The following is a 20,339-nucleotide window of genomic DNA, read 5'->3' on the forward strand; positions in this document are numbered from 1 at the left end:
ATGGCACCGCAGAAAAACGAGTTGTCCAGCCGGAGCTCGCGTTGAACTCTTTTGCTTCGATGCGCTGTGCTCGGGCTATTCTGCAGGCCTCAGTCCGCACGATATCCAATGACACAGCACAGCCATCTTGTCATAGCTTCCGTATATGCCGTCCCGCAGGGGCGTCTGGGCAAGCAGGCGATTGATGTGTAGCCACACCACGGAGTCGAGCTAACGGGGGGGGGGGGGGGGTTCTGACTCTCTCCCACGCCTAGCCGTGCGTGGCTTCGCCGTGTCCAGGGAAAAGGGGATGTAACACACCCCGGCAGACGTAACACACCTCTTTGGCCCCAGCTTCGTGTAGACTGTACCACTGAGCTGACCCACCCAGGGGAAATCGGCAGGCGCATTTTCCTATCTCTCTCTCCCTACATCTTTGTCTTTCACTTTTTGTTTGTCCTGTCTTCTTGTCTCTTTTGTTAACATCCCGTTCTTCCTATCGACGAGGGTTAACCTTGTGTGTTCACCCCACCTCGGGATGCCTCACATCAGGTTGTAGTGGCGGTTTACAGCTGGGGTATGCAAGATATTTTTTCATGTCTTGCAGCGTCCCATCTTTGGGCTCGGTGGTGGGTGGCTTCCGCCGCCACTGAACACACTCCATATTTTATGGCCAAAAACTTTTAACCCTCTATTCATCACTCCCTGAAGAGGGCGCGCACCGAAGCAAGCTTTCAACTATTCCAACTAAAGAAAAACAACTTTCCACGCTACCATGTTATCCACAGTGTGTGGGGGAGCACGTGTGCCCGTGCCCAGCCACCCTCTCTTTTTTACGGCAGCCCAAAAGCCTAGTTGCGGGAACACCCCCACGGCCGGCGCTCGCGATTCCCTTTACTGGTGTGCGGAACAGGTCTCCCCTCTCTCAGCGAGAAAAGGTATTATTCTCGTCAGGGAGAGGGAAACCGGGTGAGTGAACAAAACTAGCGTGCAGACGGACGCACGCTCTGACACCGTCAAGGAACAAAAGAGGTCAAACCCGCAGCCCCCCCCCCCCCCCCCCCGCGAGCTGAGGACGACAACGACCAAGGAGTAAGCGTCTAGCCTTGTTTTTTGTACTGTCTCCTCGCGACATTGCGTGCTATTGGTAACGCCTAGCAATAAAGTGTTGTTGTTGACCTAGCCTGTTGCCTTATTCGCCCGAACCCGTGTAGCTGTGATGAGACTAGCTACGGATAGGGGACGTTAATCGTGCACGGTACGACTGTGCGCGGCTGAAACATTAGCTAGGCTTATGCGTCAGCCGTACATAGAACAGACCCCCTACATCTGGTGCCCAGCGTAACGAATTTGGCAACGCGGCTAGCTTTGTGGACGCGACAAACTGCCGACACTCCCCCACACGTAGGATAACAGGCATGTCAGAAGTCCAAGATTTGTCAATGTTGTCTGATGTTGCATTGCAGAGTGGAGATTCTCTGGCTAACGCGGGGGCGCCTTTAGTACTTTCCGACAGCGTAGATTTTGGTCGTTTCACGCGGGATGATCAAGAAGGTGCAGAGACTGCATTAGCAGAGACTAGGCCTACGACGAAAAGCATCATGCATGGCGCTCTGGAATCTTGTGACGCGAACGGGGAGGCGCCGCTACAACTTGCTCCGACACGCGCTGCAACTGTAGGCAAGTCTGCGGGCAGCAAGGTACTCTTACAAAATGTGCTGTCAGTTATGCAAAGCCTCGCGAGTGCCCTGCAGAACACAGCGCAGGCCTCTGTGCATACTGTGCGACCACGTGTCATGGTAGACATACCTACCTACACGAGTTACCAGGACTGCAAGAGCATCAACGAGTATCTTGACCGTTCGCTCCATTATCAGCAGGCGACAGACAGGGCTTTCTGTTGCCGAACTTCTCGAGCGTGTGGTTTCGGTGTCGCTCCAGGAGCAAGCGGCCCGATGGTTCCGACTAATCGGAAATCACACCCGCACAATAGAAGAGTTCCACCGTGAATTCCTACCGGCTAATTATGAGTGGCGTTTGCAGAGGGAATTAGAGCTACGCACCCAGCATCCGGACGAATCCTTGCTGAAGTATGTATGGCCGATGGACGAACTGTATCACCCAGCATTCGGACGAATCCTTGCTGGAGTATGTACGGGCGATGGACGAATTGTATCACCCATCAACCGGACGAATCCTTGCTGGAGTATGTACGGGCGATGGACAAACTGTATCGTCTCGCTAACCCTCACGCCACCAATGCAGGAGAAGTGGAGCATGTTACGCGACAAGCGCACCCAACTTTTGCAGCGCACTTCAAAGAATGTAAGTTCGCAGACCTAGAAGAGCTTGCCACCGAGGCAAAGCGCATACAATGGGGAATCCTCCCTGCGCAATCGTATCGCCCACCTCCGCCTGCAGCGCAGTCAATCGAGCCTCGCGGTGCGTGGAATGGCGGCGCGGCAGTTTCAGAGGCACTTAGGGGTAACACGGCAGCAGCGTTCGCTGATGAGCAGGTACATGCAGTTGGGAGCTGCCAGACCGCGCTTTAGACCCCTACGCTTACGCGCACCGTACGGCCCACGCCGCCCCTATGCGCAGCATTCCAAAGCAAGAGCATGCGGTCAGCACAAGGCCTAACGAGCAGCGCAACCAAGAACGAGGACCACCTGATCGAAGCAACTTCGAGCTGGCGTAATGTCCGCGATCCTTGCTATCCGTGCGACGCGCCGGGGCACATCGCACACGGGGTCAGGAACAAATGCGCGGTATGGGACTCGGACGGCGCCACCGGTGATCCACATTGGGCACTGAGGAGTGATCAGTAATTCCACCAGTGCATTCGGATCACTTGCACCTAAGTCTGTCGCACTGGTGAGGCCGTAGACTTGCCCGCACCCTATTGGAGTTAACGATAGCTCAAAAGAAGTTCGTAGCACTTTTGGACACTGGGACAAGCGCTTCTTGGTTCGGCGACGATGTGTTGCACCATCTCCACGATAACAATATCTGCTTGAGACAAAGCAACACCGTCTTCCGCCTGGCTACAGGCACAGCACTATCGAGTGGTGCGGCTAGGCTAGTTATCCGCTGGGATAGACGCATGAGGCGACATTTCGTGCATCTTCCTGGGCTATCAATGTCTCTACTACTGGGTGGAGACTTTCTCGCCAAGTCGAGTATTGTCATTGACATTGCAAACGGTGGTTACTGAGAGCGCGACGGAGACGCACTAAAGCTTTTCTCGAAGGCCCCCGCATTGACAAAAGCATGCCAATCGCAGGGAGAGGGGCGAGTACGGGAGGAGGAAAGCACGCCAAGAAAGCGAGTAACCACCCTGCCGGAAGGAACAATGTGCAACGCTGCAGGGAAGGGCAGTGCACCCGCTTTTGGTAGAGGCACAGAGTTTGCCAGAAGGGGAACGAGCGCAGCTGTTGCTGTTGTATGAGTACGACGCGATCTTTACCAACCGTCCCTTATATGCCGAGCCACTGAGACACCCTCACTAGGATAGAAAAGAGATCGCATGGTTGCATAAAAGGAAATAACCAATCATCATTGATTGGAAAGGACCCGGCATTCTCCTGCGCACCACACGCTTAGCAAGCAGCAAGCGGTAGCCTGGCACCTCCTTCAAACCAACAAGTACCCGAACCCAATGGCCTATAGCCACTATTATCCGGCTCATTACACCGACAGGTGCGATATATGTAAAGAAAAAGTGGACCTACCTCAAATCCTGCGGGCTTGTCTAAAGGCGGTCCAACAGGGTCACACAATTAATGAGCAGTGAGAGACCATGCTGCTCAGCTCTGGGCAATCCAATAGATCGAGGACACTGCCAGGGTCCAAGGTGTTCTGGCTGACACCTAAATGTGAGATTCAATTCAGGGCCTGCCCTTTAATGAAATAATTTCTCAGAAGAGATTGCTGCCAGCAACCTGCTTAGCTGAGTAGTGCACCGTAAAACTGTTCTGACCATGAATAGTAACTGCTAAAAAATGCCTGTTTTTGTTATTTTCTGTTATATTTAGTAATTCTTGTTGGCCAGCAGTAGTTCTCTCGATCCATTATGAATTCATCTTGGGAGGACACACAGAATGCGTCTCGGGACCTTTGTCTCAACATGAATTGTTGCACAGTTAGTTTATTTTAATTATCACACAAATTTTGTCTGACTCTTCAGTGTAAAATCATCTGAACGAGAGTAACAACAATATGTGACTGTTTCATTTGTAAAGCACATAAAAATGCATTCTTGGACTTGAGATAGCCCATTGATAATATTTACAATTTAGAAGAGCTGTAAGGTAGGCTTATTGGCGCTGATTCATCTTCAAAAGTGCCCTTTGTAAACACAGACTTGGTACAACAAACACAGTACAGGATGCAATTCGTTGCATTCTGTGCTGTTTTTTTCTTTCATCCCGTCTTCGTGTTTACAAAGCACACTTTTGAAGATGAAGACTGTTACAAAATTATTAACGTGATAGCGTAAAAGAGCTCATTTCGCAGAAATTCAGACATGTGTGTCGGCATGGTTGGTTGGGTGCAAAAAATCATTTTTGCATGATAGAAAAATCGAGAATGATACAACTAAAATAAATAAATGATAAAAATCCTGGAGCAGAGTGAGGATCGCACCAGGGTAATTTGCGTGGCAAGTGAATGTGAAAACAGTGAAAAGAACTTGCTCTGCTTGGAAATGCAGTGAAAGAAGATTCATGCTTCACAAACACACGCATCCTGTATACGTACATGCTTCACAATTCAACATGAAATATTGCAGTAATAATGCGTGGTAGAAGCGTCCATTGCCAACGAGCATCAGAATATGTGATTATCATTATGGCTCCGTGGTTAAAAGCCGGTGCTCCACTACAAAGGGCACACGCCTATTCTTTTAAGGCCACGTAGTACGTGCATAGCAAATTCGAAAAGGTTTCATGCACTAAGTGTTTGAAGTGCGCACTAGGAACAGGATGTCACATTCAACTCCTAAAGGTGAAGCTTTAGGGTCCCCTAATTTTTTTAACAAGGCAGAATATCAAGTGTTGTATCGGTTCTTCAGAGATTACGATCAAATGTTATGGTGATGACAAAGTTAAGGTAAATTTTTTATTACCAAAATGAGAGGCATACCCATGATAATTAATTTTGTACGCATGTGCTTTCTACTTGTGAGCTTCACTTGTACGTAAAAAGTGAAAGTCTCCATGAGTGCACCGCATCTTTAAGCCCGCTTATCAATCGATCAGAATTGTTTTATTGATGTGTTGCATGTGTTATACATAAGGAGGTTATGGTGAGTACTTGCATAAACTTGCTCAGGTGAATGTCGTCTCTCACATTGCAGCATGGGGCCAGTGAAGAACTTGGCTGACTTCTGTGAATGGCGCTGCCTGGGAGCAAACCCTCGTGATTGGAGGCACGTCTACCATGCTAATGAAGATCAGGACGAGAAGCAAACACTGCTTCATTATGTGTAGTGAACTTTGTAAGTCACATTGCTTTATTGATGATACAACTGTAGGCCACCTCCAGTTGGAAGCCTTGTAATGTTGCAATACAGTGGAATCTCGATGATACGAATCTCACGGGGTCACGAAAAATATTCGTATTAGCCGAAATTCGTATCATCGGAACAAATAAAACTACCTAAATTAACAAAGAGTCAGACGTGAACTCATCCAGGCACAAGTACGTGAAAAGCATTTATTCACTTGCCTCGGGTGGGCGGCGCACTGGTCAAGAAAAAGAAAAATCTTCCGATTCTTACAAGCCATCCTCCTGTCAAGGAGTGACAAAAACTCTTCAAACAACACGCTGTCATCCACGCCTTTTTGTTTGCGCGATAGACGCACGGCAAACGACTCTCGCGCTTGAAGCACCGAGGCTTTTGGAACTTTCCTACTACGGTCAGCTTAAGCTTTTCCGATCCGTCGGCTTTACAGCACAAGAGCACAGTAATACGCTCTTTGCTTTTTTCCTCCTCTGCATGTTTCGCCTTTTAAACAGAGGCTCTTTTCAGGTTGCAGGTTAAAAAAGAGACCTGCCTCATCAGCATTAAAAACATCACGAGGCTCATACTCTGCAATGAGTGACGGCAGCTTCTCTAACCAGTGGCTGACAACTGCCTCGTCAGCTTTTTTCACTTCGCCGCAGACCCTTTTGTAAACGAGAGCGTGCCTAGTCTTAAAGCGCTGCAGCCACCCCACCTGAGGCCCGAAATCCGTCGATATGCAGAGCAAGTGCAAACTCGTCGGCTTGCTCCCGCAAAACTTTGCCATCGATATTCACGCCAGCTGCGGTTACCTCTTTAAACCAAGTCAGGAGAGTCTCTTCAAGTTTCACGTGCTGAGCGGTCTTCGCTTGCTTTGCGTTGAACGTTGAATGAAAGCACGTTTTTCATTATGGTCTCTCGCTGTCCAACAACTGTGCTCAGTGTTGACGTTGCAAGGCCTAGCTCCTTAGCCAACTCCGTCCGCTTTCTCTTAGGATCCTCATAACCTTTCGAAGGATGTCTAATTTCTCCTTAAAGGAGAGTGTTTTTCGCTTGCGAGACATAGCTCGTTGCGACTAGGCAAAATGTCGCAAACACAAAGAACGCGTCCGAAGCAGAGCACTGCAACCACTCCGTCCAACGCCACGCAGAGAAAGAGGAAAAGCACAAGAGCAACAAAAGCGTCACCGCCCCACTTGACCCGCGCAGTCCGCCGCGTCGTCGCGTCCTCGCCGCCGCACCCAAAAACAGAGAAAGAAAGGAAACCGTGGCCAGCGCCATCTCTAAACCTAAACCGAAATCAAAGGGCGCAAGCAGTCTCCGAGGTCTCCGATATTGCGCACGCTGCGCGCCGATGTTGGAGGCGCCACGCGCTCTTGGCTGGCACCGTTGGCAAAATGCCAAACCGGCGGCGCAGCGCGCATTCCGGCGCACGGCTGAGCGCTGTTCCATTTCGCGGCCGTCAGTGGGGCAGCGTTCATTCGTATCAAACGACGGGGGCAGAAAATCGATTCGTAACAAACATACTCTAGCGCATTGCAAAGTAATGGGGCTCGGCAGGGACCACAGAAAAATTCGTATCATCCGGAAATTCGTATTAGCCGTGATCGTATCATCGAGATTCCACTGTACATCTTTGGGTTACATCAGTGAGCACAGAGCTGCAACGTGTTAACCACTTTTATATGTTCTTTCTTTCTTTTTTCCACTACAGTCTCCACAGTTGTTGAAGGATATAGTTGACATCTGTAGCATGCTTGTTCGCCTGATAACACCAGACAGTAGTCATGATTACGCGCACTTGTAAAATGTGCTAACCAAATGGAAGTAAAAGCTTTCTTTTAGCTGCACTCTCCACCTTCGTGACAAAGGGAACATTATGGTTCTGTACACGACTGCCGATGCCAAAGATGCTTGAGAAGCATTGAGCATAATTTGCATAAGATTTTTCTACAATGTAATTGTGCTGGTTGGTTTCTAGCATACTTTATCTGGCATAATTGACGCACCGCCAGTATGATCGCGAGAAATCAGTCTAGCTTTTATTTCTGCACTTGATAGGCACACCCGGAACTTTGCCATGATCAGTGGTTCTGTACCGTATTTACACGGTTGCAATTCAATGCCCTCTTACTTAATTGAAGCAAGAAAAAAAAAAACATGGTAGCTCTGCACGAGCTCGCTTAGTGAGGAAGAAGGGCGGTTGCCTGGGCGTCTGAGTAACCTTTGCACCAGTGCCGACATGGCTCCGGCCGCTTGGAACGTGCGATCACATCCTCATGAAGAGCACTTTAAGTTTCCTGTCAAGAAAAGTGGCGTTGTTTTCGGGTTTGCTACCTTGTCCTCAAGTTTAAAAGCTTTTCGGTTTTCCGACGCGTGCTTTCGCCTTTGCTGCCACTATGCAGGCTTACACAAGTTCGGCGAACTTTTGTCGCCATTGATCTTGTGGCCGCGAACCTAGACTTCGCATAATGCACACTCGTGGATCAGTGCTTGAGTACAACCTTTTCGACGACGAATCTTCATGTTGTCTCATACAAACTTCCTGCGACAACATTCCAAACAGCAGATGTAGTCTAATCACCATTTGTGGCCATTTTGTCAGTTTCCGGTAATGGTTGCAGACAATCAAAGTTGCAGTTTTGTATGAAATCATTGTAACTCTTTACAGTGGCTCTACATGAAGGAAAGGGGGCATGTGTGTTGCTTGTAACACTTGAATAGTAGCTCAAGGTTTGATTGCAATGTTTTCGGATATGGGGTGCGAGATTGTCAAATCAATATTCGCCACTGTTCAGCGCACAAAATTTCATTCGTGATAGTGCACATAGTCTACCGTATTTACTCATATAATCCTCGCACTTTTTTCGGCGGAAAACCGATGCAAAGTTGGGGTGTGCGAGAATTGCCCGGGGAAAACTTGCCACGAAAATGTACAGAGTGAAAAAGAAAACGAAGTGGCCGCAAGTTGGGATTCTCACGCCAGCAACTAACAGTAAGCTTTGAGAAGTAGTAATGTAGTAAGTAATGTACCTCAACAACAAAAGCACAGGTTCAACACAAGGCAAGATTTATTTGAGACACAAAAAGTGCAAGCAAACAGTCGAGAATCGGAATACTTACAAGAATACTGTACACAAAGCTTGTGGCCGTTGCAAGCGTAGCGGTAGCGTTCGTCGCTCAACAGGAGTCCACAAAAGGTAAGCGAAGAACGTCAGTATTGGGCTGATGGCCATTTAACAAAATCCTCCGCAGGTCCCTTCTGAAGAAATAAAGTTTGCCATCAAACCCAGTCTTAAGCACACGGAAGGCCCAACACGTCTTGCTGGCTTTCAGCTGTTGTCACCAGTTGCGAACACAAAATTGTCTATTCCGAAGGAGGGCCTATTGGCGGCCCTGTTGCCGTTGTTGAGTGCATGATCAATCGCTTTCAACTTGAAAGCAACCGTGTAGCTTCCATATCGCCCCATAATGTAACAGGTTACAGACACAACATACAAATCGTGCCGCAACGCGCACGTGCCACCTTGGCTTGGATTATATTGGATTGAATCTTGATGCAATAATAATGCTCTCTATGCTTAGGAGATGGCGCCAGATGGTGCACACTATCATCATCAGTGGCTGGAACGAGCAAACGACATTATTGCGGCAATTTTTGGGTGCGCGATATTTACTCGAGGAAAAAGAGGAAATTGTATTTTTGTTGGGCGATGTGTGGGGTGCGAGAATTCTGCAAGTGCGAGAATTACGCGAGTAAATATGGTAGGTGGCCTGAAGCTCTAACCACAGATTTCCGCGATGGCTTTTCTTTTCGTTTTTTTTTTTTTTCGTGTAAATTCTGTCGGCAGCGTGGGTTTTTCGATGTTAATCTTGGGCACGCAAGACTGCATGTTTAACATGTTTTGCGCTAGTGTACCCTATGAAGAAGGTTGTTTGGACTGTAGTGCAGATATCCCTTTTTATAACATTCTCTATACTTTCCTAGGCGTAGTTGTTTGTCACTTTTCATTAATATTGTGTCTAACAAAGAAAACGAGCCCTCATGTTTACCCTTCTTTCCTTCATTCATAGCAAGGGTGTAGTTATGGCAGACTTAATGCCTTCAGGTGGTATGTGAGGGATTATTGGTCAGCTGCCACATATGATCTTGTGCTACGTGACGCCAATAGTCAAATAGTAAGTGTCCCACACTCACCTCAATGGCAACAAGCAGTGCTGACTGACGCTCTCATGTTTAAATGCACATACATACCCCATAAAGTGGATGTTGGTAGAGCATCGGACGCATTGTTTGAATCTCGCGGGTTCGGTCCCTGCCCACACCAAGTTATCTTTTTCGTTCACTTTCTATTCTCCACATTTACAATACAATTACTTCTTATAACATCCCCTATACTTTCCTAGGCATAATTGTCTGTATATTCTCATTAATATTGTGTCTAACAAAGAAAACTATCCCTTAAATTTTTTACCTTATGGGGTGGTGACAGATGTCTGTTTAATCTTCACAGAAGCCTTGTTTGATCATGGCTAGACTACGGTGCTGTAGTTTATCAGCCGACTACACCCAGCGCTTTGACGTTGCTGGATCTTGTCCATAACTTAGGCATACGTCGCGTCACCGGTGCTTTCAGAATGAGTTCCACCCAAAGCCTGTATGTTGAGTCAAATGATTGGTCACTTGATCTACAACATTGATATTGTGCTTTTAAATATTTCCTGAATGCACATTCGAACAAGAACTTCCCTTGCTATTCTAGTATCAATTATACCTCATCTGCACTACTTTTTCACGACAACCCACAGTAAAGGAGCCATTTTCACTTCGAGTCAGGGGGCCATGTGAAGACATGATTGTTCCACTTCTTGAGTATTGCCTAATGGCTCCACCTGAACCGTTGCCGCCATGGTTATGAAGTATTGTTGACTTTGTCACGTAATTTACGAAAGTGACTAAGCATGCTCCAGACACCCGCGTCCACATGCATTTCCTTGAGCTGCAGCAGAAATACTCCTGCCATGAATATTACACGGATGCATTCAAGTCTCATGCCGGCATGTCTTATTCAGCCGTCAGCCCATCCTTTTTGGGATCAGATGTTCTATATCCCAATACAAGTATCTTCGCAGCAGAGGCATGTGCCTTATTTTCTGCTCTCAAACAATTGAAACTGATTACAAACAATTTCAAACAATTCGAAATTGATACAATTGAAACTGGTCAAGGCGGTTTTGTGCACAGACTCACTAAGCTTGGTGAAAACCTTAGTGTCATGCCGGAAGCAGAGAAACTTGGTAGTCCCAAACCTGCATTCACTACTATGTTCTGCTTACACCTCTGGCCAACATATAACAGTGTGCTGGGTGCCTGGGTACAGAGGTATCGAACGGAAATGTACTGGCGGACCAAATTGCAAAACTGTTACACGCAAATGCAGACAAAACATCTATAACCCTGGACAGGATCTAAAGCCATGCCTGCAAAAGAAACTATGAAACCACTGGCAACGTGACTGGTACTCTCAATATTTAAACAAGCTCCACACAGTTAAACCAAAGTTTAGGCCTTCACTAACCAAGTCAAGACGAAGTGATATACTATTCTGTCACGTCAGAATAGGGCAGGCTTATGGTACACACGGTTTTTTACTGACTGGTGGCGAACATCCCCTGTGCAGTAGATGTGGCAAAAGGCTTGCTGTTCAGCATGTCATGAAACAGAAATCGAAAGGGTGAGAAGCATATAAACAATCCATACCTCTTAACTTGTCTCTCTTCTTAGGCAGAAAACCACTATTCAGTGTGAAATTCGTGGTAGCTATTTTGAGCGATGGTAGTCCTAACATGGCCTTCCCTGAGATGTTGTTGTAATTGTGATGCTATCATTTGTGATGGCACATGGCTTCTGGACTCTGATATTTTACTTGATACTTCGTTTATTAAGACGTCATCCTTTAGCATTTGATATGCCGTGCTCATAGCATTCTCCCCACTACAGTAGACATGTTAAAGCACTTACAGTCGCGATTTTAAGATCTCTATGCAGCCACTGCATGAACCATAAATCCTTGCAATAACATAACCATAGTTTTGAAGCTCCCTTGTGCCTCTAAACATCATGCATCATCATTGACTATCGCTAGCACATCCTGTAGGCAGACCACACGGATGTTTTGCAGCGAGAAGTTCATGACGTCAGTCCGCGAGGTTCCTGGTGAGATGCACCGTTGGGATGACAAAGCCGTGCGATTTTGTAAAGGAACATGTGTCTCCACAACTCATTTGGGGCAATGAGTTGAGTTTGTTCATCAAAAGTGATAGCGGCAGTGCACATTTGAGTGATGCGATAACTGCGCCAAAATGGGAAACCTGCTACATCTTGCTACATTTCCTCCTTTCTGTGCCAAAACTGCGCCTAATTACAAAATACTATCGAAAAAACGGGGGCAGCGCGCCGCCGGCGAGAGCGCCCGGTTAGGGGTGGCCTGTGACCTTCCAATGTTGCCATGTGGGAGGAGAATCAGTGTCCGGCCGCGAGGATAGGGGGGGGGATAATATGGCAGGACGCTGATATAGGGAAGCGCAGAAAATATTCCCAAGACTGGTGCGAATTAGCGTGATTCCCCGAAAATGCACCTTGGACAGAACGGCTTGCCGCAAGCCGGTGTCCGAGGCTCCGAGCTAATCGTGTTTGGCAGGAGGATGAAGACAGCAGCGCGAAACGGCTGAAAGCCAGAAGGGCAGTGAACTAGCAAACCAGTTTAAAACTTTTTTCTAACTCATTGTCAGAGGTCAACTCAAGACTTAGCACAAATATTAAGGGGGGACGAGGCTTTCGTATCGAAAAATGGCAAAAAAATCAATTTTCTGAAAATGAAGTGGAGCCCTTTTTCTATCTGATTCCAAAATATCTGCCCTGAAAACCGGGCCGAAGTGCCTCAGAAAATTCGTTTCACCCTCCTAGGTAGTGAAACTATTTTTGGAAATTGCGATAACACAGCGATTTTTTTTTTTAAACTATAGTTCCACGATGGCGCGGCCGGTAGCCGGCTTCTTGGGCTTATCGGAAACAGTATTTGTCCGGTGTTCAAATTTCCTGCCTCAGCTAGCTCCTCCCTTTGAACACAAGTGCACAAAAAGTAAATGTTTGAAAGTCGTTCTGAGGTCCCTGATTGGCTGTTACCGGCGTGTTGCCCCAGCTCTCCTCGCTATTGGCCCAATGCTCATTCCGGGAGATTGTCGTCTGCTGCTGGTGCGTCGCGAAGACATCGCTGTCCACAATCGCTGCTTCGTGATGTGTTCATGGCTCGACGATCACTTGAGATACAATCGCGCTTTAGTTAAAAACTGTAAGCATATGCTCGATCAAATTACTACGAGCAGGCGCACGACCTAGGAGCGCAGCACCGGATACGTCTTTAGGCCTAACTCTGCTGACGGCGAGACAAACTTTGCGGGCGAGAGCGAAGCGCTAGCGCACTCGTAGAAACGTGCTTCTTCGCAGGCAACGAAGCACATCACATGCTATCTCCTCGGAACCACCGACGGGCATTTCACGCATCGGCAGCGGACCCCCCCATACTTGAACTGGTATAGCGCATAATGGGGAAGAAGAAACTGCCGAGCAGACCGACACAAGAGGACAGAGCGCTAACTTCCAACTGAGCTTTATTGTCAAACTGCATCAAATATGTAGACCGGCGCAAGCATACAAAACCACCCTAACGCAACGACAAGATAACACACATCACACCGTCACATATCACAGATTCATAGGCGGTTATCCTGATTAAGGAAGGCCACTTCATGTTCTGATAAAACCAAAGAAGGGGCGCTAATACACGTGCTGCCAGCTCTTGCTATACAATGCGCTTCTATAATTTCTCGAGTTAATTGTGACGGGTGCTTTTTTACCACTTTGCATTGATCAAACATAGGGGTACATCTACAATCGCGGCAGTGAATTCCAATGTGGCCCTGGATTGCTTTGTGAACATTGTAATGGTGCTCTTTTAGCCTTTCATTAAGGCATCACCCCGTTTGGCCGAAATACCACATACCACATGAGAATGGAATCGCGTAAACAACCCCCGCTACACACGGCACAAACCGAGATTTGTGCTTAGTTGCGCAACCAGTGGTACGTGATTTGAGAGGGTTGACTGCTTTGCAAAGCCGCTGTAACTTATCCGGCGCTGAAAACACCACTTTGACGCTGGATTTCTCCCCTATCTTTTTTAGCCGGTGGGAAATGTCATGCACGTAGGGTTAAACTACGGGTCTTTTACGGTCGTTAGATTCCGGCTGAGCCTCGTAGTTGCAGACTTTCTTTATCTGTTTTAATAGCTTTTCAGCTATAGATGCCAGTAGGATAGCTGGGTAGCCAGCACTCAAAAGCCTTTCAGCTTGAGCTGCAAAGCTGCGCTGCATGACATGATGACACGATTTCCTAAGAGGATTGATGAGAGAAAGATTTGTGATGCTGCGCTTAACTAACTTGGAATAAGAAGAGTCATAGGGTAAAAGGGGTTTTCCATTTCTAGGTTCAAATAGCCAGCACACATGGTCAGGTGAAAGAATTAAATTCAAATCTAAAAAGCGTAAGCTATTGTCAACTGGCAACTGGTGAGTCAATAAAAGCGGTTTAAAACATTCTTTAAAAGTCATTACAATACCGTCGGTTAGGTGCTGGCAGGCAGCGTCGCTGCAGTCAATGAATATTAAAAAGTCGTCTACGTAACGACATATTTTGGTGACAATATTTTGGTCCAGCATGCTCATCAGCAACCGGTCATGATGTGCAAGGTATATGTCACTAAGGATCGGGGCGAGGCATGACCCTATGCAGACACTACTATTCTGTATGTATTTACGATCATTAAAAGACACAAAAGTCGACTTGATGTAAAAGGACAGAAGCTCTAAGAGGTTACTGTTATAGACACCCGTGAGATTCTGGAAGGCTACAGCACCAAATGAGTCAATGGCATTGTCAACACACTGTAACAACACACTGTAACACTGATGTTGTGTGTTATCTTGTCGTTGCGTTAGGGTGGTTTTGTGTGCTTGCGCCGGTCTACATATTTGATGCAGTTTGACAATAAAGCTCAGTTGGAAGTTAGCGCTCTGTCCTCTTGTGTCGGTCTGCTCGGCCGTTTCTTCTTCCCCATAATGCGCTATACCAGTTCAAGTACGACGAACCAACTCGCCCAATCTTCAACACTCGTGGACCCCCCCAGTCAGGCTCTGTCACCCCCCCCCCCCCCCCTCCACTGCCAAGATTGCTCAGAACAGTGGCTAGCAGTTCCGCGTGTCCGCACTCAAAAATGCGGTACCAAGGGCAGTGCACACCAATTTTTTTGTCATTGTAGATACAGATTTCACACATCGTCACCGAACGCCGCCGCCAAGTACATCACGGGCCGGCTGCACTATCCATGCGGCCGTGCACTTCACGGTCATACGAAATGCTGTCAATAAGCTTTTGTGATGCGATTTAGACATGCTTGGAGACGTGCTTGGAATTGCTGCGAGCATCTACGATTGTTCTGAGACAATGAAAGCCTCGTAGATTAGCGTTCCACGACCCCAAAAAACTGAAGCTCTTCGGGCGACCGCCGTGCTCACATCACGTGCTGGATCAAGACTCGAGCGCATCTGTAGTGCCAGTCCTTGTTTGGTGAAAAAAAAAAAAAAAAACGGGACTTTGTTCAGCCCTTGACAAGATGTCAGGCAAGAAGACAACCAACTACACAGTAGCTTTTCTGCAATTTAAAAGAAATGAAACAGTCGTTGTTAGTCCTCAATAAAAATTCCATAGTGATTTATTTGTTCTTCAATAATAACTCCTCTCATACATTATTCCGGCGGCCAGAATGCAGCACCAATTCGTAGTTGGTTGCATCCCCGTATTAAAAAATGCACTGGAAGGCTTAAAATTAGGTTGAGTTAATATCCTGTGATGTTATAGAGACATCTCCTAACAATAATTATTCCACAGAACTTCTTAATTCAAAAGCGTTCCTCCTTAGTTCAATGCCTTGTTTCACACAGTCAGTGTCCCACTTGGCAGTGAGCCTTAAGCTGCTCTAAAATGCACTTTTGGTTGCTCCAAAAGTCGTTTTTCTCACTCAGAAACGCATTTTTGGCTGTTCCAAAATCATTTCCTGCTCCAAAACAGTTCAGGTCAATCACATCACTGGCATTTAACCAGAACGAAATTCACAGGCATGACAGGACCAGCAGCTTCCTGAATAGTCCTCGACTTGATGCAAGCGATTTCTTCTCTTTCTTCAGAGTGAAAGTGGGGCCAGAGACATTCTGGAATGCCTCTTTCATCCAACTGTTTCAGTGAACCCACCGCTGCATTGACCAAGCCATCGACATGCCAATGACGATGGCTGTGCCATGTTGACTTGTCGGTAGGGTTTGTGCTGTGAGAAAGTAGAGATGAATACACCACGGAATGTGGAAAAAGTACCCGAAGATAGATTCCGGGTGCTCGTCTAATTGGTCGGTGCATCTTATAGCCCGTCGTACAAAATCACAAGTCTTAACTGCCAGCAGCGCTTCCTAAGCTGTCACTTGGTCAGGTGTGTCGAAAGGGCTTTTGACCGGAGATCCGACTGCGCTGAAGAATTCCAAGTACGATTTTCGTGTTGTCACTGCTTTTGGTGCACCTCTGGGAGCGCTGATCTGAAACAAATAGGGTACGCTTAGCTGCAAACCTGCAGCGCGTCCAAGCAGTGCCAAGCCAGGTAGGCCGATCTTCACACTTTGAAAGATTTGATTATATGCGTGTTTGGGTGGAGATTTGTGTTTGAATATCTGAAGGGCAGTATCTTGACTGCACCTTTGAAGACCGACTTGGAAAAGTGCCCCATCTGTGGGCCAGTAATCTCTAAAAAAATCAGCTTGGAGCTTTTATTTGGATTTCCTTTGTATAACTTGCTGTCAGCAATGTCAGATTCTTGTAATATATGTAGCTTGATATGTGCTCACTTTATATCGCTTCAGGATTAAGGGGAACTTTAAATTTTAATGTAACAATACATTTCAATTTTCAAATGTAACCGTAACGCCTTCTTTTCACGTAAAAGGAACTTGTAACGAGAACTCGTTCCGAAGTTGCGAGTGAACGAGGAACACGCTTCTGTTCCTTTTGCTCGTGTGCTTTCAGGCTCGTGTGCCTTTGTTCGCTAACAAACTAGGAAGGGAATGCGAAAATTGCTACGAGATGGCTGAGTCACTTCGCATTCTCATTTTGATGTCATCGGTTTTAGTGAAAAACACTATGCCCTTGCGTTAAGACCTGCAGATCGCGCACTAAACACACCGGTTCACTCGCAAGCACTGCGCACCGAACCAGGTCAGCGTGACGTAATAATACGGCCTTTTCGTCACCTTTGCACGCAAAGGCATCAGAACTCGTTAGAATGCAGCCGAAAATTTATCGATATTTGCTAGGAAAAATGGACTTTCTGGGCTTTAGAGTGGTGCAGCGTTCTATATAGCGGATGTCCCCCTGTGCGGAAGTCCAATATATGGGTGCATCAGTCCCATACCTTTGCGTGAAAAATTCAAGAGGATTTTTCAACTGTTCGATACAGCCAATAATTTTATATATTCAAGTTCGATACATCCAGGATTGACTTTACTGATACCTGCCCAAAGAGTGTCTGAGATACGTGTATCTTCGTTATTTCCCAGCCCTGTTTATAACATTATGTTCCATATACTTCTGGTTTACTTGGAGCTTTTAATACTGTGGTCATTTCTTCTATTGAATTTGTGGCGTTTTCGTGGTATTTAAAAGCTGAATGTTCAGCATATTTCTCAATAGCCAGATGACTTTGATTCATCCTGAAACGGGCTTGTTCTCCAAGTCGATTGAAGTTGAGTGCTTCTTTTATCCTTATTTATGTCACTGAAAAGGAGGTGATAGGCTTTGAAATTCAAGTATTTGTTTCTCCTTCTTTTATAGATTTATATCATGTTACCACTTTTCCAACTCACTGAAACTGTTGTTTTCAGGCGCTGTGTGTAGGCTGTAGCAAGTTTCTTTCGTATAAAGTCCCCTTTGTCTCCGAAAAATTCGTTGACAAGTTTCCTTAGCCCAAAATATGCAATGGTGAGATAACTGCACACTTGTGCAGAGTAGACATGCTGCCACTAGGATTTTGTGAATAGTGCTTTAACCCTCTTAACATGGGTGGAAATTGGGGCCAAGTGCTTTGCCTCTGACGTGTTTATGGTCAGCTTTCTTTTGGCTATGTTACATATTTGATCTTAAAAAAGCCATTAGTACCAAGGTTTTGCTCATTTTGAATGGCAGGACTGTTATAACTGTGCTTCATATTTTCTCACGAGGTAGGCTGACGTGGTTGAGTGTGGTGAGTGCCAGATATAGATAATACATAATCACTAAGGTTACATTAATGCAGTTGTAAACTTACCATGTACTTCAGTGCAAGCTGGCATGTTCTTCTGCACAAGCATGCGGCTAGCTTTGGAAGTGCTCTAGTGGCGGGAGTATCTTCACTGACTTGACTTGTTGACAAAGGTTTGTGCAGGAGCAAGATGGCCTTAGACACCTGTGATTTCAACCTGTGTGTGTGCTGTGCTTCACCAACAAGCATTGTAGAGACAGTCCTTCAGCAAGCTATAGTGTTTTTCTTTGTTTATGTTTCAGCTTTGAAGACGTTTTTCATGCCAATGTTGCCAGCTCTCGAAGAAATAGTGAAACTATGATGCCAAGAAAGTTGTAGGAGACATTATGTGTGGTATTTTCTGCGGTAGTGTAACGGAATCCACCTTTTTCACTATGCTCTAGTGCATGTGCCATTCTCCTAGTAGAAAAGTCTTCAAGTATGTTCTTGGGGGCTTTGCTTCTGGCATTACTGGTTGTCCCGGGACACTTTTTTTTGTGCCAGAGGTCATCACAGGGCTAGTGATTTTTGCACGGGGTGGGAAGTGTGGGTGGCTGATTAATAAACATTCCCATGCTACCTAAACTTGACAGCGCAAGGCCATCATTGGGGCAGTACGAAAGTAGGGAAGTGGTCCGAGAGGCTCGCGTGACTTGTAATTCGTGGATTCGAATACCACCAACAGCGAAACGTTTGTTTTTTCATCTGCTATATTACTTTGAAATTAATTGAGAATCATTGCGGTACAACTAAGAGAGCATGAATAATGTTTCCTATGCTTTTCTTGGCTTAAATGCCTGTTGGGTTCAGTAGTTGTGTGGAATACAAAAATATATATATATATATATATAACAGCCCCTCAGACGATTCCTTTACTACTTTTGTACAGCACTGGCAGAAAAATCTGTCTGGTTAAGTGGCAGTTCTATTATGTAAAGCAGTTTTCTTTTTTTTGTTTTTTAAAAGCAGCATGTGCTTGTCTCCACCTAGTTGACATAGTTGACCTGGTGCTTTGATTTGGCCTTGCTTTATTAAACAGAATGTTTTGTGCCTATTTGAGAATGAGAGATAGTTATATTGTGCAATGTAGGAAATCCATGGCTTTGTTTTAATTGAACAGAATGTTTCATGCGTATTTGAGAATGAGAGATAGTTATGTTGTGCAATGTAGGAGATTTACGACTTTGTTTTATATTTGCATATTGTTTGTTGGTGTGTTTATAAATTAAGCCAGATGTTGCAGAGGTATGACAAGTACAGCTCAGATGTCATATTTAACTATATTAAATGCTGTGCCTAATCATCATTTTAAAGGATGTAGCCATTATCTAAGCACATCTGTGTAGTTAAAGAGGTGCCTGAAAATGTCCATGTTCAGCTGTAGAAGCAGCCAGTTGGCACCTCAGATGGATTTTCTGTGCATCTCTCTTATTTATGCAAAAGCACCCAGAAATGTCATTCATAAGTCATTAGGCGTGCAACATCATTCAACAATGCCTTGGTATGTAACAGTGCTTAACAGTGGTACATATACATTTCTCAAAAGGCATTGCTGCTAGGTCGCAGCAAACATGAAGACGCTGAACTGTGACACATTTCCATGAACAGGCGCACTCGTGTGGAATCACTAGCATTACAGCAGTGATTTTAAATGAGCGACCCTATCGAACTATAGTAAATGTGCTCATTTTTATTGTATCTATGTTTTTAGCATTCTTCTTCATCTACAGTATTGAATTATTGTAAATTAAGTAGAATTGCTTGCAGAGTTTTTCAAAACTCTCTGATGTGAAAATTTATTAACCAGAAAATTTCAGGGGCATGAAAAAAAAAAACACACATGGACGAATGGGGAGCTGGCAAGGACAACTCATTTTCAATTCAGAAAAGCTACATATATGTCATGTCATACATCAATAAACCTTCATGTCATACATCCAGGAACCTCAGGCTGTCCTTGCTTTTTGTTGCTGGTCAGCTTGTCAAGGAGACCAAGCACTCTCATCGCAATGACTTCCTTGATGAGAAGAAAGTTAGAGAAGCCATTTGCTTACACCAAGTTTCTGTCTACTGTGCTAGCTAACTGTTTCTGCTAACAAAGGATGACTGCTAGATCATGAACGCCAGATCAAGCACGGGGACTTATTTGTACCATGTGTCGACAACAAGCTCTATGTCATTTTGGCATCTCACGTATAATTCCATCACGGCGGCACCTAAATTGTTATAAGACTTAATGCATCATGGACCCTATGGGAAGCTTGTCCTCTAGAGTTTGTATATTAACTCTATGTTCTATTTAACGGATTTCTGTTTACAGAGAGCCTATTATGTTGGCTTTGCAGCATGCATTGGAGCCAGTGAAACAAGTTCACAGAAGCCAGAAGAGTAAATTTTTAATTCTTTTAAGGAAATTAGTGCTT

The 20,339-nt window shown here is 45.8% G+C and overlaps 1 protein-coding gene across 2 annotated transcripts in view; it reads left to right on the forward strand.

Annotated features, from left to right (window-relative positions):
• Positions 1-19,860, forward strand: part of Hip14 (palmitoyltransferase Hip14) — a 297,274-nt gene extending 277,414 nt beyond the window's left edge. Inside the window, exons 14-15 of one of the 2 annotated variants that reach the window (XM_037429914.2) lie at positions 5,336-5,476; positions 18,051-19,860. In XM_037429914.2, the coding sequence (XP_037285811.2) occupies positions 5,336-5,468 (133 nt within the window). In that variant the 3' untranslated portion in view covers positions 5,469-5,476; positions 18,051-19,860. The remainder of the gene's footprint in view (positions 1-5,335; positions 5,477-18,050) is intronic. The other variant, XM_037429921.2, reaches the window with a different exon arrangement.
• Positions 19,861-20,339: the final 479 nt, after the last annotated feature.

The sequence above is a fragment of the Rhipicephalus microplus genome, chromosome 2, assembly GCF_043290135.1.
Source record: "Rhipicephalus microplus isolate Deutch F79 chromosome 2, USDA_Rmic, whole genome shotgun sequence".
NCBI classification, from domain to species: Eukaryota; Metazoa; Arthropoda; class Arachnida; order Ixodida; family Ixodidae; genus Rhipicephalus; species Rhipicephalus microplus.